General features: G+C 32.6%; 3 protein-coding genes across 7 annotated transcripts; 2 read left to right on the top strand and 1 right to left on the bottom strand.

Annotated features, from left to right (window-relative positions):
- The first annotated feature begins 1,073 nt into the window (after nt 1–1,073).
- LOC106169359 (ciliary microtubule inner protein 2C) lies at nt 1,074–6,163 on the top strand. The gene is made up of 4 exons (XM_013548796.2): nt 1,074–1,271; nt 1,987–2,260; nt 2,488–2,600; nt 5,133–6,163. Exons 1-4 carry the CDS (start codon nt 1,201–1,203, stop codon nt 5,278–5,280), a joined length of 606 nt encoding a protein of 201 aa, XP_013404250.1. The 5' UTR covers nt 1,074–1,200; the 3' UTR covers nt 5,281–6,163.
- A 181-nt stretch (nt 6,164–6,344) lies between these two features.
- On the bottom strand, nt 6,345–14,245 carry LOC106169387 (calcium and integrin-binding protein 1). 5 transcript variants are annotated; one of them, XR_001239110.2, is made up of 8 exons: nt 14,086–14,245; nt 12,966–13,000; nt 12,379–12,478; nt 12,020–12,167; nt 11,576–11,685; nt 10,078–10,166; nt 8,160–8,248; nt 6,345–7,231 (listed from the first exon to the last, which is right to left on the bottom strand). XR_001239110.2 is itself a non-coding variant. In XM_013548841.2 (7 exons), exons 1-7 carry the CDS (start codon nt 14,134–14,136, stop codon nt 7,210–7,212), a joined length of 555 nt encoding a protein of 184 aa, XP_013404295.2. In that variant the 5' UTR covers nt 14,137–14,245; the 3' UTR covers nt 6,345–7,209. The 5 variants fall into 5 exon arrangements, 4 of the variants coding, with proteins under 4 accessions (XP_013404295.2, XP_013404296.2, XP_013404294.2 ...); XM_013548841.2 differs by lacking the exon at nt 10,078–10,166; XM_013548842.2 differs by lacking the exons at nt 8,160–8,248; nt 10,078–10,166 and adding an exon at nt 9,073–9,161.
- A 160-nt stretch (nt 14,246–14,405) lies between these two features.
- Nucleotides 14,406–26,558, top strand: LOC106169391 (vacuolar protein sorting-associated protein 28 homolog). Its single transcript, XM_013548847.2, has 9 exons — nt 14,406–14,599; nt 14,939–14,970; nt 15,181–15,218; nt 15,553–15,642; nt 15,918–16,023; nt 16,512–16,613; nt 17,176–17,229; nt 17,453–17,544; nt 25,076–26,558. The coding sequence occupies exons 1-9, from the start codon at nt 14,563–14,565 to the stop codon at nt 25,194–25,196; spliced, it is 672 nt and encodes a 223-aa protein (XP_013404301.1). The 5' UTR covers nt 14,406–14,562; the 3' UTR covers nt 25,197–26,558.
- The last annotated feature ends 426 nt before the right edge of the window (nt 26,559–26,984 follow it).

The following is a 26,984-nucleotide window of genomic DNA, read 5'->3' on the forward strand; positions in this document are numbered from 1 at the left end:
GGAAAATTGTTGTTTACCCCCGGAGAATCCCTTTTTTTTTGGGGGGGGGGCAGAGTTGTTAGTTGTTATCCCTTTCATATTCTAGTAATGTTTGTTTGTCTAGTAATCTTGAATCCTGAAATTATTAATAATTAACTATTAGTCATTCAATAGATCACCACCAAAATCTGATTGTTTCTTACTTGGTCAACTCCAGTTAGTTTATGAATGTTTTATCAATATTTGTCCACAATTTTCTCATAATGTTGCTAACTGACAGGTAAACAAAACCGAACCAAAATCTCCTTGTTAGGGGTTGAACTCACAAGTCTGAAAAACACTGAGTATGTAGTTTGATGATTCTGAAATTTTGTGTTTTCCTGCACAGTACATTGAAAATACAATTTTTTGTTTGGCTGAGCTTATATCTGTTCTTTTCAAAGCACACAAAAATTTATATAAAGTTAATGAATGTAGAAATAATCATAAAAATTGTCTTTAAAATTATTCTCAGTTATATCTAAAACTTCTGTTTTGAACAAATTATTAATTTGGTGCCTGTTTTGAAAAACAATTTTGAATTTTCTTTTTATTTGGGAGTTATCAATTAAGTGCTCTCTCTCTGTCTCTCTCTCTCTCTCTCTCTCTCTCTCTCTCTCTCTCACACACACACACACACACACACACACACACACACACACCAAGAAAGAAAAAATAAACAGCCTGGAATTAGAAAAAAATTCAGAGATAACTTGATTTGCATTTGCAAATATACGTTTATTACTTTATCTACGACGAGTGCTGCATAGAGCGTGTTCTCTCTCGAAAACACTATTTGTTTGGCGTATCTTGGTTGTTTTTTTTTGCGCAATCTTTTGGGCCGAAGGAAGAAAAGTAGGTTGCTGTTGACAACCATAGATAAGTCCGCGCCTTCTTTATTTTAATATTCAACACCAAAACTTATAAAAATAAATGAAAATAACTATGTATTATGAACAAAATACACACTTATAATGGTATAAATGCCAACATTGTGTATTTAAGCAGATCACGACATATATCGATCGCATCTATTTGTTAGTGCGCATGTATGGAGTCTGGTTGCGAGGTGGCACACGTAAACAATCGCGGCGTGGAAACGGGAAGTGTGTTCATTTGTCATATACCTTTCGTGCAATTTCTTGAAAATACTAGGATTTAATTGTGTCATCAAGATCCAGTATGTCGAGAAGTGCCGGGACATTAGTAACAACCCACAACGCCACTTATATTCCTCCAAGATTTATGCCAGGGTAAGTAAAACCCAAATAGTCTTTGCCGTCTTGTTGCCGCGTAGTGTATTTGCCTAATAGAGGCTATATGGTTTAGCCGTATTGCTTAAGCCCAATTAATTTTGTTTATAAACCTATACGATTGTTTTATCAACTCCTGTAATCCCTTTTTATATTTGTTCTTTCAAAATACCCCCAAAATATAGGCCCAGTGGACATTATCTCATTAAAATAATAATATGAAATTAAAAAAGATAAATAAATAAAAATAAGATGTCAAAAATTAAAAAAATTACATTATATTTCTGATATCTTTAAAATGTTTATATTATTTAGCAAAAGTTAAAAAAAAGTTTGGTCCTTGTTATTTTTACATCAACCTGGCTGTGCATTACCTTAATTATCATACCAGAACAGAATGTGGTAATTTTAAAAGTTTTAGGCACTTTACTGACAATTCACAGTTGCAAATAACAAACAAATTGAAGTTTCTTAGTTTTGGTATTATATGCTACATAAATGCAGTAAGTATCTAGCATATTTATAAGTCCAATGACTGAGGCAACAAAATAGAAGGCATGGGAAAGATTATAAATAGTTGGTTGTAATAAGTAGCAGTCCGTGTTAAAATTACATATCAAGCAAAATCAACCATTACTGTGCCATTACTTCAATAGCTAGAGTAACAGATTTTAATGAAGTGCCCAAAATAATCCCATTCTGTAATTTCTTTCAGATACCGTGGTCACTGTCCAGCCCTGAAGTTTGACTATGGAGAGACCTATGGCAACGCCACAGCAAAATACTTCCAGGACTACAGATCAACAGTGCTGAGCAGCTCCCAGAGTGTGTGGTGCAAGGGTGGCAGGTTCCCTACATACTACACACACGACCCCTCTTCTGTAATAGGAGCTAGGACACGTACAAGAGACAGGTGGTTGGATGCTCCCAAGTACAGACTCTATAATGTAGACCATGATAGAAATGAGGAACTTAAGCAATTTGATAAGGTCAGTTTTGATCCCTTTCAATTACCCCCACACTTAAATCTAGAAAAATATAGACAAAAATTAATAGGATACTGATGTTTCAGTGCTTTAAATGGATATTTTATTTATCTTGGAAGTTATGTAAACCAGGTGTTACTTTGAGATATTAAATCATTGTGACATTCATCTAATTTACTGACTAATGATATTTAAGAAAGCATTCAAAAGTGTTGTTTTTTTCCCTTTAGCTTGCCCAGAAACACAGAGAACACTTCAATGACAAGAGTGCTACAGTAAAGCGTGTAGATGCATTCATGTTACCAGTCAAGGCTGAAGATCAGTTTAAACAGCATGTACCATTGTAAGTACGGGTGTGCTGGTCTTTTTCTCTGACTCACCTGCTGTTGATGTCATTGCTTTGTTGACACTGATCTGAGTGGAGTTCGTCAAACTGACTACACTGGCTGATATTATTTATCATTTCAAGTGTTGGAATAAAGTGGAAACTGTTTCATTATTTTTTTTTTTAGGTTTGATGAATAATACTGTGTACGTGTTTTTGATAAGAGTGATGCATAGTGTAAAACATTCAGAAACAACTACAACTGAACAAAGTTTTTGAGTTAATTAATAAATTTTGATTTTTATCACTTCATCTCATGCTAACAACAGTGACTAAGAATCACTATATACACCTCTGTGTTTTGTATACTAACTGTTTGTTTGTAATAGTAAAGTAGAATTGTTGTATTTTTGACATTCATGTAATAGTTATAAATGAGTCATGAAAAGGTAAAAAATGTCCATGAGATGGACATTTATTAATGTATTAGACAACACCACTGAGCTATGGTGGTTGAATATAGGTGCTGTTCATGTATATGCAGATACAGACTTGTTGCAATAGCTAATCCTTTAAGTCATTTTCCAAATTGATAATGTGTGTACAAAAGAATTTGTGAGACAGGCTGATAGTTCAGGCACATGTCGGTCAGACTCTATATAAAAGATTATTTAACAAATTAATTTCAGGTTCTGCAAGTTTTGAAATTTAGCCATCTATAAAATTGAATTGGTGTCATTAAATAAAAAATTATGTTTTGAACAATCAAAGTGTTTCTTGCTAACTTGCTGCTAAATGTTCTTATTGGCAATATGTATAGCTTATAATAAACCAAAGACTTTTGATGACTAAATGTGTTTGCCTTTTCTGCCATATATATTGTAGTGATGAATGGGGATGTAATTTAGGAAGTGCTATTTTTCCTCTTCAAAATAATAATAATAATAATTTTGCATAATATCACTGAATGCCTATAAAATGTTTAATATGACTTTTGGAAATGGTTATGGTTTTGCTTAGATATTATCAAAATAAATTCCTTGTTTACAAAATCATACATGCTTTCTAAGCATCATCTAGCAATTATTCTATAAATGTTCACTGAAAAGTGCTGTAGAACTTTCTTCACACACTGTGCCCAGATGTATTACAGGTAAGAATATGGACACCTAGCATGATTTAAGTGTGGCAATGCTAGTCCGGAAAAGATTTAGTTACATGTACATGTAGTTGCATGCATATAGTATTTATCATTGTGACCACCTGCAAATAGCTGGTGGTGCCTGCATTTATATACCCTTTACCTTACTCCAAAGTTGTCTGCATATTCTGCATATTTTGCCCCTTCATGTAACCTTTTTATCAATGCTCTTCACAAACTGCATTCAAATTTGGCTGACAGCCATGTTTAGGTTACTTTGAGTCTGCCTGATCTTGGATTCATGTGCTGCGATTTCACAGGTATGGCAGTCATTAGCAAACTTTAACCAAATAATCTTTATAACTTTGTTGCTGCTTAGGGTTAGAGGTCCTTGTAGAGCGATCCAAGCGAAATAGTTATGTCAGTGTTTTCTCTTTTATATTGATTTTTAATGAATATAATAACTTCACAAAGGTTGGATTTTTAAAAATATTTTTAGATTATTGCTTTGTCCCAATTCAGATGACAAAACATACAGTGATCACAAAATCTTTTCATCTTCAATATGCTCTTGCTCTTGTTAATATGCCTTTGAGTGGCATAGGCCAATTAATATGTTCAATACAGTTGGTGGTACACATATCAGAAGCTTCCATACCTCTCTGTTCCTCTAGGTTTTTAAAAGCTTTTAGCAGGGGATTAGTGGTTATATTAGATGTGTCAATATATTGCATATTTGGCAGATCCTGCTTTTAATAGATTTGTGCAGTTACAGTAGAGATACAGTGTAGTAATTTGGTGTACCGGTAGAGCCCATATGCAATACTTCAAGATTATGCTTTATCATTTATGTATTCTTTAACAGTGGTTTATTGCTTGCAGAAATCAATCACACTTAATTTATCAGCAGATTTTAGGACATACTTTTTAATTTCTTATTTATCATGACATAATGTTGCACTTTGACGTATCATTGCACTTTGACCCAGGTAAAGTTATTACTTGTATGAACATATATATTCCTAATATGTAGTTTTATTTTGGTCTTCAGCACCGTTTATTTGACTTATGCTAGTAGTAGAAATTTTTGTACTTTTAACTTGCATGCATGTTATGTAGTATTAATGTAGTATAACTGTAATTCTCACATTGTTTTCACAAAAAAATTTCTCATTTCTCTTGAGCACTTTTTCAATTATACACATTTTTATTTTGCCTCCTGCAATTCACACATTACTCAAATTTCAAAGTAAAAATGGATTTAGTTTCAAAATATTTTGAAAAGTTTTTCTTAATGCACATAATAACTGAACAGCTAAGCTTTTATCAAATTTTACTAGAAAAAAAACATTATAACTTTAAAGATTTTATAGATATTATTATGAATTTTTTTATCACATTTTTTTCAGCATGATTCTGTCAACGCGTCACACAGATGACATTTTCTTACCGGACATTAAGAACCTGTCCAACAGAGATCCACTTATCAAGAGGATAGTACCAAAATCCAATGTTAGGGACAGAGCAATGAGAGATGTGGTCTTTGAGAGGAGATAAAAATGCATGCAAACTCTTCCACAATTTTGGTAAACATCAAGCATGTAGCATCTGCCATTAGATAGCCATGACATTGAAAAGGGAATGGGGAGCCAGGTACAATTTTTTAGGCGATACACTTTATGGCTCTGGCATTATTAACAGACTCTTGATTTTCCTTTGTTACTATGATTAATCATTTGCTAAGAGTATGAAATGCTGAAGTCCAATCTTGGAACTATATTGAAGATTTGAGAAATATGTGGTGTCTCATCTTTCATATTGTTGGACTTTGCAACCTTTTTTCCTAAGTCAAAAAATATATCAACAAGTTCAGTAGCTGGGAAGCAGTCTCAAATTAATGATTTTGTAAGATTGCTAACAAGATCTATTTCTGATCTAACATTTTGTCAATTTTGTAAGTGGAATTTACATCTCTGTTTCAATGATGGTGATAAAAAAACAATCTGAATTGATATTACATTAAAGGAAGGAATTGCCTATTTAAAATGACCAGAATTTAAATGTGGTTCAAAATATTTTGCTCAGTCTTAACAATTCTTGCTCATCATAAGCCAAATATTTTAAACCTCTATTTCATTTTATATCATAGCTTGACAATTGCTCATAGAAGTGAATCTCATTATTTCTGTTTAAATTGTAGTAGACAATATATACGAAGATTTTTTTTCAATAATTTAGCAATTAAGAGGTACAATGTACTTGTAATGCTCAGTTGCATTTTGTTTAGGCAATACTCTATGAAATCGAACACTTTCAGACTGACTATTAATATATGTGATATTATGTGTAGTGATTCAAGTGCTTTCAATTTGTGTACTTTAAATTACTTATATTTTTTCTATTTAGATTAAAATGAATAAAATTAGGGATTTAAAATAAAGGTGTTTTCACTGATTGTTATTTTTTACAGAGTGTTTTTGCATATATATATATATATATATATATATATATATATATATATATATATATATATATATATATATATATCATTAACATGCTAGCACTATTTCCATGATTAAAGAAAAGTGTTCAGCAAAACTTAAAGTTATGATAAGTACTAGTTGTGTTGTAATAAGTTATTTTATTTACATATTTTAATGTGTTAAAATATGACGAGATAAACAGAATGATGATACCAAACATGATATACTTTCTCAAATGGAACCATTCACTATTCCACAAAGATGTGGTTTTAACATTTTGTGATTTATATGAAATTTTTGGTAAAATAGTCATATAAACAGTTACATGGAAGACAAAACGAAAAGAGTTCATGAAAATCATAAAATCCTTATCACCTGAATGCATTACATTTTAATGCATTACATTTAATTAAAATGCATAAAGATAAATAAATTGTCGATTAACAATAATGATTCAGTAAAAAAAGCAAATGAACAGATTTAATTATGTATCTGTATGACATAGAATAAAGTATGAATAAATTCTAGCACAAAATGAAAATAGAGATTTCATAATATAATTACAATTTGTCTTGAAACCTTCAATGAGTTCATTAAACATATCCATTTTTAGCTGTACGGCTTTTATGTAAGATACAACATATGCACTGCAGTCTACAAACTTGTTCAAATGTATTTAATTAAAATTACCTCACAACGTTAAATGAAAACCATTATTGGCTTTGAATATTTACTAACTAGTCCAATTTCCATTTTGTATCATTATATATCAGTGGAAAATTAGATTTACAACTAGTATTAGTAATGTACCTTGGATAATACTGACACACAACTGCAAAAGATAAATCCACTTGAATTCAAAACAGAGAAAAACTCTTACAACTCTTTCGGTGATCTTATTTCTATTCCTTCAGAAAATGCAGTCTTGAATAAGCAATTGTGTTAACAAATTCTCTTTGCTGTTAACTGATTCCAGTGGGCAACAGAAGTAGTCCATGTAAATCTACAGCCGAATCCTGAAAGAACTGCAAGCAAAAGAAAAATATGAAATTACCTCAAATCACTCTAAATAATGTATAAACAGAAATATTAAAGTTTTTTTTGTTATGTAGGACACTTACAACAAATCATTACTTACTTACAACAAATTACTTTCTGTTATGTAATAACAACTACTAGATTTATTTTAATTCTTAAAAGTTATTAATACAGCCTCAGTTTATCAATAGAATAATCAAATCTGCATTTTCAATACTGTATAAATAATTTACATTTGCAAAACAAATGATAAGCAAGCAAACTACATATAGGCAAATGTCCACTCTCCTTTCACCACCACGCAGTAAGGGACTTAACAGATGGATTAACAGAGGCCAAACATTGTGAATAACTTTCACAGAAAACTAATGTTTCTATATATGTGTCATTAGGTTTGACTGTGATCTGACTCTTCACTTCATTCTCTGCAATAAATAAAATCAGTAAAAAGCCCAGATGAGTGAGGAAAATGTGTTGCAAAGAGTCACAATCTATTTCATATAACAGAAACAATAAAAAGCAAGTGTTTACTAAGGCAGCACACTATGAGCATTATAAATAATGCATAAAATGTTAATCATAAATAAGGTAATCAAAGAAAAAGCCAGTGTTTCAATTACAAAACCACTAGTGATGGAGAGAATAAGTTTAGGAAAATTGTCAAACAAAAACTGTGTCAAGTAGCAGAACATGCTTCCATAAAAGAATTGATTGTGCGCAATATAAAATGCAGAAAACAATATGCAAACATTAACTTCCATGCAAATACCAAATTGAGATAAAAAAAAACATTAAAGACATAATACCAAAAGATAAAACCCATGCAAAAACAAAAACAGTTAAAAAGTGCTTGCCACAGTTAAAACCAAAATCCAAACCAATGTGTGCAATTGTTTATCACGAGACAAGTCTTACTTTGTGAAGTCGGGAGCTTTAGACATGACATGTTCAAATTCAGCATATGACAAGTTTTCGTCTCCATCTAGATCTACCTCACTGAATATCTGCAGTAGCGACAGAACAGAAATGCAAAAGAGAACAAAGATTTACACAATGAACTAAAAGCACCCATGTAAATGCCAGTCGCAAATACATGCAAAAAGCCCAAGCTGTATGAAAATCTGTCAAATCAAATCAATTCCTGCTAGCACCAAAACAAATACACTGAATGCCCATTACATATGATAAAATAATATGAAGCTGCCCTGTAACTGAAGCCTGTAAATAAAACATGCTTAGTAACATGTGTTGTCAGGATTGTGTACATCGAAGAGATGTAATGATATACTGTCCTGTATATACAAGATATATGCAGTTTTTTGTAGGAAAAAATGCCCAAAATTGACTTCAAGTGTTGAAGAAATACAATTTTCAGTACACTAATCGTGACAGCAATGTACTTGATAAGCGTAAGAAACATGGCAGCAAAGCTGTCAAATGGACAGACATATTAATGAAAAAAATTGTTCAAACGGTAAAATTATGGACAACCAAATTAAAAGGGAAAGGGCACAAAAAGTGTTAATGATGCAAGACCCATAGGAATGAGAAAAAACGAGAAAGAAAATTTTTTTCATAACTAAAAGAAAAATAATAAATAATCCAATCAGGCTGGCATTCAAATTAAACTGCATTTTAGTCCTATGGATCATTTTTGTAAATTTGAGAACAATTATTCTTTAACTGTGTTATTAAATAAAAAATTCAAGGAAAGAGTGCAAACACAGCAATGTGAGAGATACTGGTGATAATATTATGTACAGACACATTGTGTCTGTCCACAATAAATCCATGCCTAAAGATTTTCAGCACAACCCAGCAGTCTTACTTGGTGAATTCTGGAGCTTTGGACACGAGGTGGTCAAATTCAGGAAATGATAATTTTTTATCTCCATCTATATCTATTGCTCTGAACATCTACAGTAGCAACAGAAGAGAAATGCAAGAGGTGTTACAGAAAAACAACACCTACACAATGAACTAGAAGCACCCTTTGTAAATGCAGATGGTTAAATTATATGCATATACAACTGAATAATATCAACTCCTGCTAACATCAAAGCAAGAACAATGAATGCTCATTCTATATGACAGAATAATAATAAGCTGCCCAGCAAATGAGACTTTGAAATAAATGCTTAGTAATATGTTGTCAGGATTGTGTGCACTGAACCAGTGGGATGACTTGCATATAAACTATAGTGCCAAATAGTATATAGGCAATACATAGCTTTTTTTGCTTGTTTTAAAGAGAAAAAGCTACTTGAAATGTCAGATTCACTTTTCAGTATGCATGACAGCAATGTACTCATACAGCATAAAAAACAAGGCAGCAAGGCTCTCAAATGTACAGACATATAACTGTCAAAAGAAGCAGTGACATATAACAGTCTGAAAGTATGAATCATGCACTACTTTTATTGTGGAGATTCAGACACAGTGTAAGACTCATGGGAATTCAAAGCCACACCTAGAAAGTGTCAATTTGTAAAAAAAAATGAAAAACTTTAAAAGTTTGGGAAAAATAATCCACCCTTTTTTAAAATTTGAGCTGCATTTTGGTCCTATGAATCATTTCTTTTGGTTTGAAACTAACAAGTAACAATTTTCCTTTATTGTGTTGTGAGGAAAATACATTGCTGAGAAATGCACAATTTGGAAAGTGCACAGTGATGAAGGCAAAGGATACAGGTGATGGCTATGTATGTCCAGACACACTGTGTCTGTCCATAAAGAGCAATGATCAAAAGCATTCAAGCAAAACTATTGCAGTAGAGGTGGGGGGAGAGAAGCTATAATCTTGTTATTGGACCATACTCATTCTAGTGCTTACTTGACGAAATCAGGTGCTTTAGATATCACATGCTCAAACTCAGCAAAAGACAAACTGTCATCATCATCCAAATCTGCTTCTTCAAAGATCTGTTAGAAAATAACACAAGAGAAAAGCTGATTGAAATTATAAATCAACCATGCAACCATGTCTGTGAATAGAACCTTTCCCAAAGATACCAGTACAGGGAGTCCAAATGGGGCAAAAATAATGTTAACACAATTTCTATGGGAGTCTAACAACGCCAGAATGCTGTGCATGTGAAGGGGTGGGTGGATAACAAATGCAAATGTGTGTGTGCGTGTGTGTGTGCGTGTGTGATAGTACTTTGCCTCTTTTAAAACAAAATAATTTTTGAAGTGTCTGACAAAGTGAAAACAAGCCTAGCAATAATGATAGGAAGGCAGCATATTGGCAATAATTGAGAGGAGTAGCCGATAAGCCTTGCTCAACTCTGCACTGGGGATAACTGATTGTTACATGTTCTAGCATCTGGAATATGAAAACATTTGCACAGTTATTAGAAGAGCAAAAAATCACAGCAGCAGCCACAGATGCAAGTCAGCAATATGTTTTCCTGTTCACCTTCATTTTAAGCTATTCAATCTTCAAAAAGTACTTTTCATGTACTTTCACACAACTGGGTATGGATCAAATAATCAGGATACATTAAAATACTTTCTGAGAAATATCCAATTTGTCCCCATGTCCCAACAATTTAAGCAGTCATATCTGCAAAATTTTGCAAGCCATCCACCAGTATTCACAATTGTCAAAATGTGTGTGTGTGTGTGTGTGTGTGTGGTGGGGGGGGGGGGGGGGGGGGATATTCTGAAGAAATTGGTAATTCAAATGGCTGCTGTATAGGTCTCTGGCACAGAAAGCCCTGGCAAGAACGTACAGCAACTTGTCATGCTGAAATGCTCCACAATGAAGGAAAAACACTGCCTTTTATTTGACATGCTTTACAATTCATCATGAAACTCTTATTAAGTGATGGTGCAAGTTTGACAAATTCTCTCTTTTGTATTAGTCAAGAATGAGCATCACACTTAATCCTGTCTGAAACTGAATAATAATAAAGATCCACAAAATATTTAATGTTTAAATAACATTATGTTCATCAAAAGTATGAAATGTCACCCCATCAAATTCAGCAAATGTTCACACAGTAAAAAAATTAATATACAATTATCTTATTAATAAGTTATACTAAATGTCTTGCTTCGTTCAGTCTGAATGAACATGTAAAACCAAGAGCACACACAAAACCTTATGTGATATACCATTTATATTCAAATATGTTTAAATTCAACATTTTTCTAACTGTAAGAAAGATGGCACAATACACCACAAGAACTTAATTTAAAAAGATTACAGAATTGAGGGCAATAAATGGCTCCTTTTTTTATATAATTCAAATTTTTACTCTTTCATCCACATCTGACACCTCAAATTACTGCAAGAGTACCCACAGAAGGTCCTACCCCTAACTTACATTATCAATGAGCTGCTGCATGTCCTCTTCACCAAGCCTCTGATCTCCTGTCAGTCTGTCTATCACCTCTTTTAGGTCATTGCTACTGATCATGTCATCTTCATCAAAATCTGAAATACAGTGCTCATGGAAAGCTATTGGTAATAACTTAAACATTAAAAAATACTCATTGGCTGACATTTAATGCTCTCCAGTAAATTTTTGTTCATCTGACAACTAGGACATGGCACGGCATATTATACAGTATCACATAAATTCAAAAATTTAATATGATTTGTCAAGTTGTGAAGAGGATGTACATTCCTCAGTTTTTACACATAAAAACTAACAGTTTAATACATTCTACATTAACCGTACATATGCTGTTATGCTACTTTATTTATTCATTTGTAACACTAAAACCTAAAACTAAAATATGTGAGCTTTTTTCACTTTATCACTCACCATATATCCTGAAAGCATATTCCACTTTGACATTCTTTGGTGCATTATCACTGAACACTGACATCATATCTAAGAAGTCTTCAAATGACATGCTGCCATCACCACTCGAGGAAAATACCTTACATATCCGATCTTTGAAAGGATTTACCTAAAATAAAAAATTCTTTTCCAGGAACATTTGTAGTGTAAAATAAGTTGCAAAATTAACTATAAAAGTGCAAAATTGGCACAGATGTACAGGGCTTGTCCACAAATTGTGCTGCAAAACAAAAATGGGAACAAAAAAAAATGTCTGTTCAACAAGTTCAGCTGGTGTGAATTTATTCATCTGCATCAATTTAACTCTTGTTAATTCTTACCCTTAGTTCTGGTAACATCATGATTTTATCTTGTGGTAGCGTGGCATTTTTGTCCACTTCAACCAAGTCTGGGGCCAGCTGTGTGAACCTCTTGTGTACACTAGATACAAATTTAAATTTATAAATCACCAGAATTTATCACACACCCAATCTGTACAGAAATATTTATTTTGTCATATAGATTTAAATGTCTTAAATCAACCCTGAATGATAATTCCTAATAAAGTATAAAATAAATATTTCGAAGATAATTGGTTAAAAATTTTATTAATGCTGTAATGCATTTAAAGTTTATTTATTTGGATAGATTCTTTACAAGTTTGAAAAATTAACTGAATATCTATCATGTATGAACTTTACATCTTCTTTTAAATGTTGATAAAAAGCATAAAAATAATTATAGAGAAAAACCAATGAGTAATCATCATTTTTAAAAGATAGAGGAAAGAGCTGACCAGTTCAATATCTTGTCATGTCCTCCAAAAATACTCATATAATGTAACCCAATAAAAATGTTTTCAATGTATATCATATATACAAAGATTTGCAATCAAATGTCTTAAAGACATTGATATAAATTAACTTACTGTAAAATTTCCTTTTTTGTGAAGTATGTCAGCTCCTGAAAAACAAAAAGACACAATAAGGTCTAAGATTTTCACAAATGTGATCAGATTAACCATTTATGAAACTGTGGCTCATGGATATTACATGGACCTTGAGCACTCAGCTGGCTTATTCTGACATAAAGATAGCAGGAAAGCAAAAACATTCTGAGGGTAATATTATGTGCAAGATGAGGCAAACTACAAAAGCAAAAACTAAATATAAATTGCATATAAATACTTGTTTCCTTAAAAAGCATATATTCTCCATTTTTTAAAAAGAATCATTGACTGAGTAAACCACTTTCAATCTGGAAAGCAGGGGCTGGTGTACGTGATGGTGAATACAAAAGTGGCAGAAAAGTTTACTAATGACTATATTTTCAGTAATGTTTCAGAGCTTATTCCAATTGAAACTATCCCTCTACATAGATCAATCCAACTCGACAAGGACTCTCGCTTAATGCAATCAGTTTAACCAACTGTTGCAACTCCTTGGTTTAACAGATTAACACGCCTTCTCCTGGTGATGAGTAAAATACAGAAAAGTTAATGACTATACCAGTACCTTAATTGGAATCTAGCACTCCTATTGAAGATTCTGATATGTACTGGTTAGCACAGCCAGAACGTATCAGAATCGTCAATAGGAGTGCTAACACATGAATTTTCGTGCTACTTGGAAACAAGAGGCATGTTAATCTCTCAATTTGATTGCATTCAGCTAGAGTCCCCAAGGAGTTGGATCGATCTACGCAGACTGATAGTTTCAAATCGATGGGAATGAGCCCTTATAGATTCATCACTAACCGATCAAAGTGGTGACCAAGCAATTTCTTATTCTACCTAAACACACTTATGATAATATGAATATAACAGGATAAATTAAATGTCTTGGATTATTTTCATTTGTTTTGGTTACTTGCCAATTGCATTGTAATTTATCTTTTGTAATTGTCAACAAGCAGCCATTACACCTGTCACCTGTGGAATCCAAACCCGTTTTGAAGCGGTTTCAACGCCTTTTTTGCTATATATATTAGGAACGCAAAGAAAAAAGTTTATCTTATTGAATAAAAGCAGTTATAATACATTACACTACCTGATAGTCTTCAAGTTCTTGTTCATCGAACTTGCTGTCGGAGCCTCCCATTTTGAGAGTGTGTCCGTGGCCTACTTCTTGCCTTAGTTTACCTTGTCGACTGACGTCATTACTCCCAAAACATGCCAGATGGCGGATTTTACAAGATAAGAAAAGTTCAATTGTGAACGTTCCTGGATACTGTATTCGTAGGGTGCAGAGTAAAATGACAATACATTAGTTGATCTACTTGAAACTTTTTCAAACAGTCGGACCGATAATATTTTAGAATAATAGGGATTTCTAAGATATTTTGTGCAATAAACACTCGGTTTACCTTGTATTGCTATTAAAGCGCCACCTAGAGCTATCATCTGATTCCTCTGGAGAGTGAGTAAGTCTCCCTAAATAAAAATAGGATGTGTCAAAGTTAGGGACACATCATTTTATACTAAAACGTTTATAGCAAGTTTAGGGAAAGGGGAATAAGAAGACACCATGTTTACATCAGTAACGACTGGTTCTATGAGCCAACGTAAGTCTCTCTCTCTCTCTCTCTCTCTCTCTCTCTCTCTCTCTCTCTCTCTCTCTCTCTCTCTCTCTCTCTCTCTCTCTCTCTCTCTCTCTCTCTCTCTCTCTCTCACACACACACACACACACACACCCAGCATGGATTCAGTAATTTTTATATGCGTATTGGAATTGCCTTATTGATCTTTTTATACGTCATAGAAAGTTTAGATAGAATCTTGCGTTATGATAGCCCTCAACCTACTGAGTAGAGCTAGGTCTATAATTGCATAATTGTATAATATATCATACTTAAAAAGTCACATAGTTTTAATGCCATCTTATGGTTATTTGAATCTTCCAGCTGCACCAGCCAATAGAACAGAATTATATGAGGTGAGTGAAGAACTTACTGTACACAGAAATGTGATAATAAGAAGTCAACAGGGTCTTGTTATAACTCTAAACAAGGATGTTTTTTATTTTTGTTTATTTTTCATCATTGTCATAATGTTTTACAGTTTATTTTTGTTTTGAAACTGGAATTTAAGATATAGCCCAGTCTAAACCCTCAAAGAAAAATAGATAATTTTCTGCTCATTTCAGGAGGTAAAGCTGTACAGATCATCTAGAGATAGAGAAAAGTAAGTTAACTGTAAAGTTGTACTATTTATAATTGAGTTAAAGTCCATAAATAATAGTTGGAAGAAGAATACTAATATATTAGAAATGATAAATATTGGGAAATGTCTACAGATAACCTAAGATTTTTATTCTAATCAAATGGTACTGACAAATAACTCACATCAGTTTTTACATGAAGGAAACTTAAGATTTGCTAACCATTAGGATTTACAAAGCTTACTGTGGGTCTGTGACCAAAGTTCTGAAAAAATTAAGTCTTCTTGTAATTGTTTATATAGTTAAGGTTGTACCTCAGTCTTAACTGAAAGGAAATTCTTAAATTTACTTTTTCAGATATGACAACATGGCAGACCTGTTTGCAGTAATCAATACACTACAGTGCCTAGAGAAAGCTTATATCAAAGATTGTGTCACACCAAAGGAGTAAGTAGAGATTCTGAATGTTTTGATTTAAAAAAAAAAAACAAAAAAAAACTGATAGTAAATTTATATTTGAAGGAAAAAAATAAGTATGTTGCATTTTATTTTCTTTTTCTTATAATAGGTGTTACATAGGTCATGTTAAAATGCAGAATTGAGGAAAAATGGTAAATGGGCTTGCACCAGAGCTTGGGAATGTTTTGGTTCAGCTAATGCTGATGAAAACTGCTTGATGGTTTACAATGAGTGATCTAGTTTAATTCAGTGTTTTCTTCTAGGTATACTGCAGCATGCTCCAAGTTACTAGTACAAATCAAAGCAGCTTTTAAGCAGGTTCAGGGAGATGACCATGCTACTATAGAGGTGTTTATGAAGAAACATAGGGTATGTACCAGAAGAAAAAAAGTGATCTATCCAGTTTGATTTTGAGTTTTCATAAAAATATTGTTAGTTTTAAATAAGTACCCAAATTGAGTTGGTTAATTGTTTATCTACTTGTTATTCACATTGAAAAACAAATGGAATTCATAACTATAAAAAAGGAATGTGTTTTAATGGGTTTGCAACTCTACAATGGGAAGACAGCTTGAGGCATTGTCTCAAATACCATTTTTATGTTGATGCAGAAAAATATACTAAGATAAAATACAAATAATGATTTTTTTTTGTTATGGTTCAAACATATTGTTTTTCCAAAATGATATACCTAGAGTATGCAACATATGGCCTTGTCAATTTGTTTTCCTTTAATGTTTAAAAACTGTAGTAATAATGGTGATATTTATGTTAATTGTTTACACTGGATGCAGTTTAATGTATTTTTATATTTTCACTGAATTCCTATATCTTTCATTTTTTAAAATCTATTTTAGATGGATTGCCCTGCAGCCTTGGAGAGAATAAAGGAAGGCAGACCAATAACCATTAAAGATGACAAAGGCAACACCAGCAAATGCATAGCAGATATAGTTTCAGTAAGTTGTCTAGTAATGCCAGTTTAATATGTTACCTAGCTTAACCTTAATTTTATGTTTTGGTAAATGTACAAAATTCAGTAACTCATAGGCCCATGAGGCCAGGTGATTTATATATTTACCGGTAATGTTAATGAATAAATACTTAACTATAGTATATACTTTTCCCTTGGAGTGCACAGCAATTTTCAAGTTCTTGCACAATTATATGCTTTGCTTATGGTTTAAACTAGGTTAAGGTACCAGCAAAGATAAATAAATTAATATAAAAAGCACCCAACATGATGTAATTATCCTTATAATCTATCTATCTATAAAGGAAAATATGAAAAAAATGAAAAGGCTTAAATTTTTTCAGCATGGCTTGTTCCATAAAGTAATTGGGATGAAAATGTGCTTTCTATATAAAATGTTTTTCTCAAAGACATGTACAACAGATAAAGAGGGGCTTTAAGTCCAATGGATTAGTATGTCTTATTGAAAAAAGTCAGTTCTATATTAACCATAATCCCTGTATAGAAAGAACTATTCGATTACTAAAACAGCTTTTCTTTCCTTGCAGCTTTTTATCACAGTAATGGACAAACTCCGCTTAGAGATAAAAGCAATGGATGAGGTAAGTTTGCATGTCATTTTACCATACATTTGAGAAAGATATTTCCAAGTTTGTTAAAGAAATTGAAAAAGAATAAGATATGATTCAATAAAATCTAAATTATCTCAGATTGTTTGTAAATCTGAAAAAAGAATACCATTTAGTCATTTATAAAGAATAGTATATGTTATTTGTACAGAAGTGTTTGTTCTACATGGCTATCTTCTTTTTCTCCATGCTACAGATTCATCCAGATTTAAGAGAGTTAATGGAAACCATGACCAGACTAAGTATCTTACCTGCAGACTTTGAGGGAAAAGTCAAGGTGGATGAATGGTAATGTAATGGACAGAGACTGCCCTGAAACTCATTTGATTAAAAAAATGCTCTGTTTGTCCTTGCTTCTTGACAAAGTATCCCAGTAGCTAGAGTTACTAACACTTTAATAAGAACCTTCACCAGGTAATGAAGCTGCAGTTGTTATAAGAGCCTCTATGTGAGAAGCACAGTAAGGCCCACAATCCTAATAAAAATGCTTCTATACATTTCCCAAAGACTAAAGTTCAAATATAAATAAGACTCTCATGTACCCGCTAATCATCATCAATGAAAAAATAGAAGACTTGCATTATTTGGAAAAATCAGACAGCTGCCATGACAACAGTTCACAATCAGTATGCTCTGGTAACATTGGTTTGGTTAAAGATATTAGTAGAGCAAGCATGTTTAATGAAGATTGGAAGCTGTCCATTGTGCTTTAGTCAGATGGTTGTGATCATTGTGTTACAACTGTACTGCAACTGGGTTGAATGTGGTTGTGGAGATTTTTGTCTCAACAGTTGTGTTTTAGACAAATATCCAAAGATTGTTTTCTGAATTGCCTTTTCATATAATTTCTGATGGCTGATATATGAGTAGTTGTTGCAGTTAATGATTTTTATAGTAAAGGTATTTTAGTTTATATCCAAAAATTTGTGGTATAGTGGACAAAAAAAAAAAACTACGTAATAGAAAAGTAAGAATGAATTGCATTGTAAATTTGCCCAAAATGCCAATCCCAATGTCAGTCTGTGCCAAAGCTTTTTTTTTAGCCTACTGGCACTTCAGGCCACCAGGTTCTAGGAATCTAATGCCCCAAAGCAATAACAATGGCCCAAGACTGAACAAATTTACAAAAGTTTGCTGGCCTGCCTTCAATTTCAGTGACATTTGGCGCGGAGCCAGTGTTTAAGTCGCAGACAGACTGCTATGGTTCCATTGCTATATGCTAAGGAAAAACTCTTAAGATATGTCTTCAGACAGTTCTTGAGGTTCTGATAGTTGGCATCAGATGTTATTCCTGAAGTGTTTGACTAGCTTGAGTCTACAATATTCTTAACAGGTGGTGACTTTCTTCATGTAGATTTAATGAGGGAGTTATTCAAAATTATTTATGCACATTTTTTATTTATGTATTTAACAATATCATGCAGCATCATCAAGTTGTTTTAATGAACACTTTAAGCAGTATCCGTAGCTTGACCTGAGGGGGTTAATAACCTGGATAACTGCCATCAACACTTAATTTTCAACTCAGTCAGAACATCCATCTTCTAATTTTCACCTGTGGTTTTCTCAGTCTTCCGCTTCATTTGCATTCCTCCTGCACTCTGCAGCAGATATGTACTTGTTCTGTAACTACTGTCAAATGTTCTTATACAAAGATGGAAAAGAGACTGCTTTTGTGTTTTCTGTTTTTTAAAAGAGTCGGACATGATGGTGATGGTAGCCTAGAATTATATTGATGTAGATATATTTACTTTAGACTTGGTCCCAATATTTGTAAGATGAGTCTTTGGATTGAGTGGCTTACTTCCCTGAGTTTATTGATGTCTGGACAACAAACTTACTATTTATTTTTTGTCAAATGATTAGAAACTATTTTATATGATTCAGTGATGCACTATGTTCTAGTAAAAATGTTTGTTTTGACCTAAGTTTTTTGTTTTTTAGTTAATGGAAAGTTATGTTGTTGTTAGTCTACTAATAAGTATTGTTTGATTTCATTGATATCTGGATTTTAGTGTATCATTGCGTCAAAAACTGCAAATACATTGAACACCTTTAAAGGTATCATCTGAAAGAAATGCACTGAACTGACACACCTAAGGAAAATATTTGCATATTTCCAAGCGATCACTGCACATTTTATGTGGAGCTAAATAAAACAAGTACATGATGACTACATAAAGAGGAACGCGGTCCTGAGACTTCCACTGCCTCTTTGTTTAAGAATTTCAATTAACACTTAATTTTCATTTAACTTGAGCAGCTCATCCTCATTGAAAATGTACCTGTCACATGGCACATGTCATTGTTAGGTGGAACGTCTCCAGTGCGTGCGTCAGCAGTCAGTGTCCTATTAACCTCACTTGATCCTACCAAGACCTGAGGATTAGATGTTCTTGGTAGAAAGTCTTCAGGGAGGATCAGATATGCTGTCAACAGCTTTGGCCTTAACCTGTCACTGCTGCCGGCAGTATATGTGGTTTATTTGTTTGCATATGTTACAATTTTTTTATTTCCTTTTTATGTATGTTTCTTATATCTTGTGCTTAGAGATTAATTTATTGGATGCAAGTAAAGTTGATCAAGATGTGTTATTATTAAAATCTGGTACTGTGTGCAGATAAAAGATAAATTCAGGAAGTGATACAGTTTATGTTTTTAAGAACCATATGTTGTTTAGAATGAAAAATAAAATTAACCTAGAGATATGGGAAATGATAAAGATAGGGCCCAACTATATTTCTGTTTTTATTGAATTTGACCATGATGTTTTGTGTAGTTTAGCTAAGAGTGCATTGGTAAGAAATTGAGACAGAATTTCCACCAATTTTCTCTACAATTAGCAAGTTAAAATGCAATTTTATATATTATCAAACATTTTGCACATTAAAAAATACATCAAAGGATATTTACAAGTAATTAAGTAATCTTATTTTCCCATCCAACTACCACTGGTACTATGCTTTTGCATATGTAAACATTTCTTTAGTAATACAGTATTGGCAACTTTCACAATGCAACTTCACTAAAAGGCATTTGAGTTTATTGAGCTAGTCTTTGCTTTTCATCTAAAACTGACTTCAATACTTAATATATTTGATAACACACAAATTGTTGTCCTACACAGTCATAAGTACAAAACAGCAATTTAATAACAATACAAACAATCCACCTCTCTTATTTTGTGGTCATCAGTATCTCTAGGAAAAACAGAGAAACATGCATTTGGGTTTACTTGACACCTGGTATGGTGGATTTTACTTTATATGAGTGGAGAATTAGCTGAGTGGTAGAGCACTAGATCACTTGGAATATGTGGTAAAAATAGGAAAAAAACTGCTTTTCCTAAAACATGTTGCCATAGTAGCAATTACCTGGGTTCCTATCACATGTTCTGTATTCCTTTCCTATAAACTGAATACCTAGTGTGGGGAGTGCAATTTCAAAAAGGGTTCTAGTGTAATTTTTGAAACCACATTTCAAATCACCATGGCAACAAATCCTTAATAGTTACCTATGTTTTTTTTTTAAATCTCAGCATAGAGATAATATTGTAAACTATATTTGCAAAGATTCTGTCATTTCTGGTCATGAGTTTTACATCTTCTAAAAATGAAACTCACTTGATACTCCTATGGAGATAAAATCATTTTCACAAATTAACTAATATACAATATGACTTAATGTCAATATTAATGGGACTGGGAATTTGAAGATGTCACACAGGCCTGTCTTACCCCAGAGAGGGCAATTCAAAGAAAAGGAACAAATAATTGACTTAAATGAACATCTGTCTTACTTAATTTTGATAATGATGAGATAAAGGAGGTGCAGAGAAGGTCAGTAGCCCTCAGAACCAGTAGTTAACATAATGAGGGACTTCCTCAGAGCTGTCCCTTGTTTGTCCATTCTAGATTACATCTTTCTGACCAGGAGATTAACCAGGATTAAGCATGATTAGATTAATGACAAGAAAAGTTCAAAAGACATTAGCCACGGAAAAGTAACACCATTGCTTTAATGACTATCTTGTGATATACTGATTAGCAGATCATTATACATCAAGGGGAATATTTTACATACTTGGGTGAAGAAAGAAATAATTGATTTGAACTATACTTGGGTGAGGAAAGAAATAATTGATTTGAACTTAGGTACTACACCATGGGTGAAAGTCTTCAGGATTATGCTTGATTTCAAAATTTTCAGTCTTCGAGATCTAAATTGCGATGAGAAATTGCAAGCTACATTTCAGGATTTTCAGTTTTTACAACTTTCACCCATGCTGTAAGAATTGCAAGCAATTTAAAACATTTTGATTTCATTTGCATGAAATGGTAATTACTATAGTTATCAATTTATATGGAAAGAACCACTTTGTGTTAGGGGTAAAGAAAAGTGAGAAAAAAATAATAATTTGGTTCATGTGTTTGTATAAGTTTTAGAATGGGAACAATATGGTTTATGAAAGTGAAAGGAAAAAATAGAATAAATCAGTAAAACAGAATTATGTGTCTACATGGCATTCTATTTATTTGAGGAGCCTCCATGGTTTTTATGCAAGGTTTTCATGCCAAATCTAATTTTCCTTGAAAAGAAGAGAAATTTTAACCTGCCCAAGAATCACTGCTCAGCCTGTCCGTGCACTTGGATTCAGAATATTGGATTATATCTAGTAAGATAACTTAGGATAGAAGTTATTGTACTAGCAGGATCGTTCTATCTTAGCAGAATTCTTGCAGAGGTGCAGTCATTGTAATCAACTAAATTGTCTGGCATGTCTCCTCCCAAAGCAACATGAACAACGTCATGGACCACAAAGTTTTTTCGACTGTACCCAAATACTTAAAGTTACGAGGGGGGAACATTTCACATGACATTGTTTCAGTATCTAGCCAGGATGTAATAAGGTTGAATAGCCACTTTGTACATGTATATAACCACTGTCATGCATAAGACTCATCACCAGTGTTGGTTTTAATTGACACATTATGATGAGGAGGAGGAAAATGAAGTAAGGGTGTTAAAACACTCATTCCTTTGAAGATCTGAGAGGGACTTTTGGATGACTTTATTTAACATGTAATAGAAACATATAAAACATGCACTTGTTTTGTGGTACATTTGAGATGGCTTACATAAAGGTGCATATGTATTGCATGCCTTCATGGAAACTTACATAATGGAGTGGTTATGGTAGGGTGCCAATAGGAATCATTTGAGACAGGTGACTTGGCATAAAATAAAGGGAGATTTTTATGGATTTGGAAGAGAGATTTTCAGAAATAATGGCAGACTAGCAGTTTGGCAAAGAATATAAACTGAAATTTATTGTCTAAAGGTTTGTTATGAGCGTTTTCTCTAAAATTCTATCAAATTCTAGTCTATTGCATAGCATTACAAAGTCAACAGGTTTTGGGTGTCACATTTGTATCCTACATATAAGAGTTTCTGTTTACTCTTATCAATATAAACTTAACTCCACTTCATGTGGGTTTTTGCAAAATTTTTAGTCTCATTTGATGTCACGCAGTGCCAGGGGCCTTGTTTTAGGCGATATCAGACTAATCCCATTTAACAGTTGTCAGCTGGCCAATGCTAATTAGCATTTGACAGACTCACCTGCAAAGTATGTCCTTTTCTTTCTTTTGACATATTTTCATGTTAACATATTGCATTCCTGTAGAGAAAAAAAATGTGCATCACCTTGTAATAATCATGCAGCTTTAGTTTTACAAATGTCCTATTTTTGATCACCTTTAATAAAATGCCAATTGACTGAATAAGAAATCATACTTATTGAACTTAATGTTGATTTAATTTTTATTTCTACTTTTTTCTTACATAGAGAGACAGTTATTTTCAATAAGAAATTTAGCTAAATCGGCCATTTTTTTATGTGAACATGCACGTCTATTTATTTATTGAATTGTGTGCCTGCTAGTCCATTCCTGTAATAGACTGACACCTGAAGCTCTGTTTCATACAATTATAGTAATGATGTATATGTACATGTAGAACAAGGTGTGTAGTAATGTTGATAATCAATAACACAGAATATAATTGAAGTCAAGTTATGTATACTAAGGCCAAAAGGTTACAATGTTGTCTGATGACCAAGGTTTTCTGTCCTACTTAGCATTAACAAATGTAAAAGAATTAACATATATTTTGACAATTGCCTTTAATGACTGCTGTGTAAATAATGTTATTTCCTAGGGCAACATGTAACATGGAAATTTGCATTCATTTGTAAGTTGCAGAATTAAAAAAAGATACAAAGGAGGAGAGCCTTGAACTCAGTTTCAGTTATTTTCTTCAATGACTTTTTCTTCTCAGTACAACTCTAAAAAAGGAATATAATCTGCTTTTTTTAGATTTTTTAATTTTCATTTTGTATTAGGCATTGATGTCAAGTGGTTAAGAGTATAAGCGATTTCTGTAAGGGCTATCCTTTGAATGACGAATGAGAGGTCATACTTTATATAGAAATTGTATAGAAATAATCAGCTGAGCATGGATATACCTGGAATGTGGGCATATATGCACTTTTCAAAAGTTTGGATACATATCAACCAGGGTTAAATAAGAAAGAAAAATGAATATATGGTGCTTGTATGCTCAAACAATGGAGATTGCCTAGCTAACCAAATTATTTGATGTAAAAAATTCAAGTAATTTAGTGTTGAATATGTAAAAATAAAATGAAAGAAATCTCATTTTTGATAGTCATCATATTTGCTAAAGGTTTCTGTACAAAATGAGGCTCAGTCTGATATGAAAGTTTGCTTTATGCCAGTAACATGTGAAAACCTTATTCTATACAGGAAGATAAATAATGGATAAGATGAATAAATTGATTAAGATGATTCAAGTATATTCACCATATTTCTTACTTCCAATGATGGGCAGTTGTGCCAAACAGTGACCTATGTCATAACTATGACATGACATGCAAGTTTTTTCTGATTCTGTGGTCTAGTGCATTATGGGATGTGGTGGCACCTGGATAGCTAATGGTAGCATGATGCCAGAGTTTGCATGGTTCAGATGTCACGAGTGTGAATACTGCCGATTTTGTCTGAGATTTGAATATCTGATTTCATATCGTTTGATGTGGTGAAAAGGTCATACATAAGCGTCTGTCTGTTCTGCAAATAAGGCACTAGTCCATTGAGAAAAAGATTGTAATGTTATGTCATTGTATTTATGCATTTTGCCTTTTTGTGCATGACAGGATTGAAATAGACTAAAGTGTATTAATTTTTTTAAAAAAGAGCAATCATTTTGTGGGTATGGAGTAATTGACCACAAAGGAGGAACTATGTCTGTCATATAACAATAAGAATTTTAATTTTCTGACATAATTTTCAGGTAAAAATGCTATTGATTTTTTCCCTAAGCATAAAATCAACTTAACAATTCTTGGATATGTGAAAATAAAATCTACCAAGTTCACTGAATTACTTATTTCAAATGTTATCAAAACTACAATTTAGCATTGTGATTGCTGAACATTTTTAACTTTAATATTATTTCAATTGGTGCACTTTTAACTTTTAATACCTAAAGTTACTATCATAGCACAAACTGTGTGTTGCTTAAAGGATTATTATTGTTTGAGTTTCTAAGACTTTTCATCAGTAAGTTCACTTTCAAGTTAAATGTAACTCAGACATTTTTTGTTTGCAATGTTGTACTTGAAGTTGATTATACAAATATTCACTAAATGTGTTAAAAGTCAAAATTCACATAAAACATATGATCAAACTGAAGGCTGTTTGGTACAGTTTTTGTTCTTTTTCTTATTTTTTTCCAGGCTGAAGACTCTGGGACAGATGCAGGCATCAGATGAACTATCAGAGCAGCAAGTGAGACAAATGCTATTTGACTTGGAGTCCTCATACAATGCCTTCAACAGGATTCTCCATTCAGAGTAAACTGGAAATGTGGAGGACACAGGGACAGTAGACTAAACAGTTACTGGAGGAATTTTTCCAGAGGACATCACATGGTGGGATAACTAGGCTCACTCTAGCATTCAGAGTGTTCATCAAAAGCTTAAGATGATGAGAGAAAATTTTTTCTTCTAACTTTGGTGTTTTTTACTTACTTTTAAATTATTTGTTACAAGTTTTTATTTTTTGTTTTTTATTTTATTTTATTATTATTTTTTTTTTTTTTGGTATTTGAACTGAAATGAAAAAATACGCTAGAGTGAGCCCTGGAAATAGCATGATATCTTGAAGCATGATATTTAAATATTTTCATTTCATCATTATTTTGAATCAGCAGTGCTATTAACATTTCATGGACATCCAAGACAAAGGACACTTGTATCATGATTATACATACTTTTTATTTAAATATTACATCCGATGTATCAGCTGCAATAAGATTATGATAATGATGTGGTGTAATATATATTTTAAGATCACTGATGGATCTAATTATGAAATGTGCCACATACCCTCGTGTTGTATAAAACATAACTGTGTGGAATGACTAGGCGTCTAGACATGAAGGAAATACCATTGAATTCTTTATTGCTTGTGATGGTAAAGCTGCAGGCAGAATATAGTGCACACATTAACCCCTTCCTGCAGTTAGAACATCATTGTAGAATCATTAAAACATTTTTTTGAAATTTTAACTAAAAATTTTTTTGATACAATATGAGGTATCTGAAATTATGAAGAAATGCCATTGAACATTTCAGTTGGTGACATTTTAATTGCAGTTGTCATTTATTTATTTACTTTTTATTTATCCTGTCTTTAACATGGAATTAATCATTTAGAACAATAGTTGAAATGCTTGGAATTACTACAAACCATTTTAACCACATTGGTTATATATATCAATTGAGTTCAATTGTCTCCTGTCCATAATATGTACATATGTTGAAATTATTTTAATATATTATGTGCTATATATGATGACACGAGTACTTATTGTTGTATTTTATTAATAATGAAATGGCATCCAACCCAGAAGAAGGCTGAATCCTCTTTTTTCTCTCTTAGTTATGTTGTTCCAGTTGATGCTGGTAACTAGTCTACTAGATAACTTGGTAATACATTTAAATGCTTTAGAACTGAAATTCCTATATATCACCCTGAGCTTGTATATTCAAGTAATTTATAAATATGCAGAACCTGTATAAAAATGGGTTGTAGTACCAGTACAAGTGTAATCCAGTGCATCATTGTCGTATAATGAAATCTGTGAATGTTTATTAATTCCCCCTTTAAATGTTAATTGTAAAATGAAATAAACATTGGATTTTGTGTTCAAATGAATATGAGACTTTTTGTTCTCAAAATTTGTCTAATGAGGAGGGGAATATCAAAAAAAAAAAAATTCTATTCAGATAGGAGATAAAAAATGATCATTATGTATAAAGCAGTTGCAGAATTTGGACATACTCATATACGTCCTCATATGATCACCAGTTTTCTATATTCTACTCAACACCAGGAGGAAGCATATTAGTCAGTTTATCTGATTGCATTCAGCAGGAGTCCTTTTGGAGTTGGTGCACATAAGAGAGTAAACCCCCCTCTCTACTTAAAAGTAAGGACCTCACAAAGTGCACCACTTGAAATAAAAAGGACCTAATGCACTATTCCATCTTCATCGGCCAAGTCTCTGTGCACTTCTGGGATGCCCATTAGCACCTCCATTATGAGTCTCTAGACGGTCTCCCTTGATGACCCCCTTGAGCT

Source organism: Lingula anatina, chromosome 1 (genome assembly GCF_051362555.1).
Source record: "Lingula anatina isolate TDL-2025a chromosome 1, LinAna3.0, whole genome shotgun sequence".
Lineage (NCBI taxonomy): Eukaryota > Metazoa > Brachiopoda > Lingulata > Lingulida > Lingulidae > Lingula > Lingula anatina.

Bases quoted from the DNA above. Each gene is read 5' to 3' on its own strand.
- LOC106169359 (XM_013548796.2), top strand. From the start codon at position 1,201: ATGTCGAGAAGTGCCGGGACATTAGTAACAACCCACAACGCCACTTAT. The intron at 2,261-2,487 runs GTCAGTTTTGAT...TTTTCCCTTTAG, and splicing joins AACTTAAGCAATTTGATAAG to CTTGCCCAGAAACACAGAGA. The intron at 2,601-5,132 runs GTAAGTACGGGT...CATTTTTTTCAG, and splicing joins TTTAAACAGCATGTACCATT to CATGATTCTGTCAACGCGTC.
- LOC106169387 (XM_013548841.2), bottom strand. From the start codon at position 14,136: ATGGGAGGCTCCGACAGCAAGTTCGATGAACAAGAACTTGAAGACTAT. The intron at 13,001-14,085 runs GTAGTGTAATGT...TTTGTTTTTCAG, and splicing joins AAGAACTTGAAGACTATCAG to GAGCTGACATACTTCACAAA. The intron at 7,232-8,159 runs GTAAGACTTGTC...TTTTGCTTGCAG, and splicing joins AAAGCTCCCGACTTCACAAA to TTCTTTCAGGATTCGGCTGT.
- LOC106169391 (XM_013548847.2), top strand. From the start codon at position 14,563: ATGTTTACATCAGTAACGACTGGTTCTATGAGCCAAC. The intron at 16,614-17,175 runs GTAAGTTGTCTA...CTTTCCTTGCAG, and splicing joins GCATAGCAGATATAGTTTCA to CTTTTTATCACAGTAATGGA. The intron at 17,230-17,452 runs GTAAGTTTGCAT...TCCATGCTACAG, and splicing joins AGATAAAAGCAATGGATGAG to ATTCATCCAGATTTAAGAGA.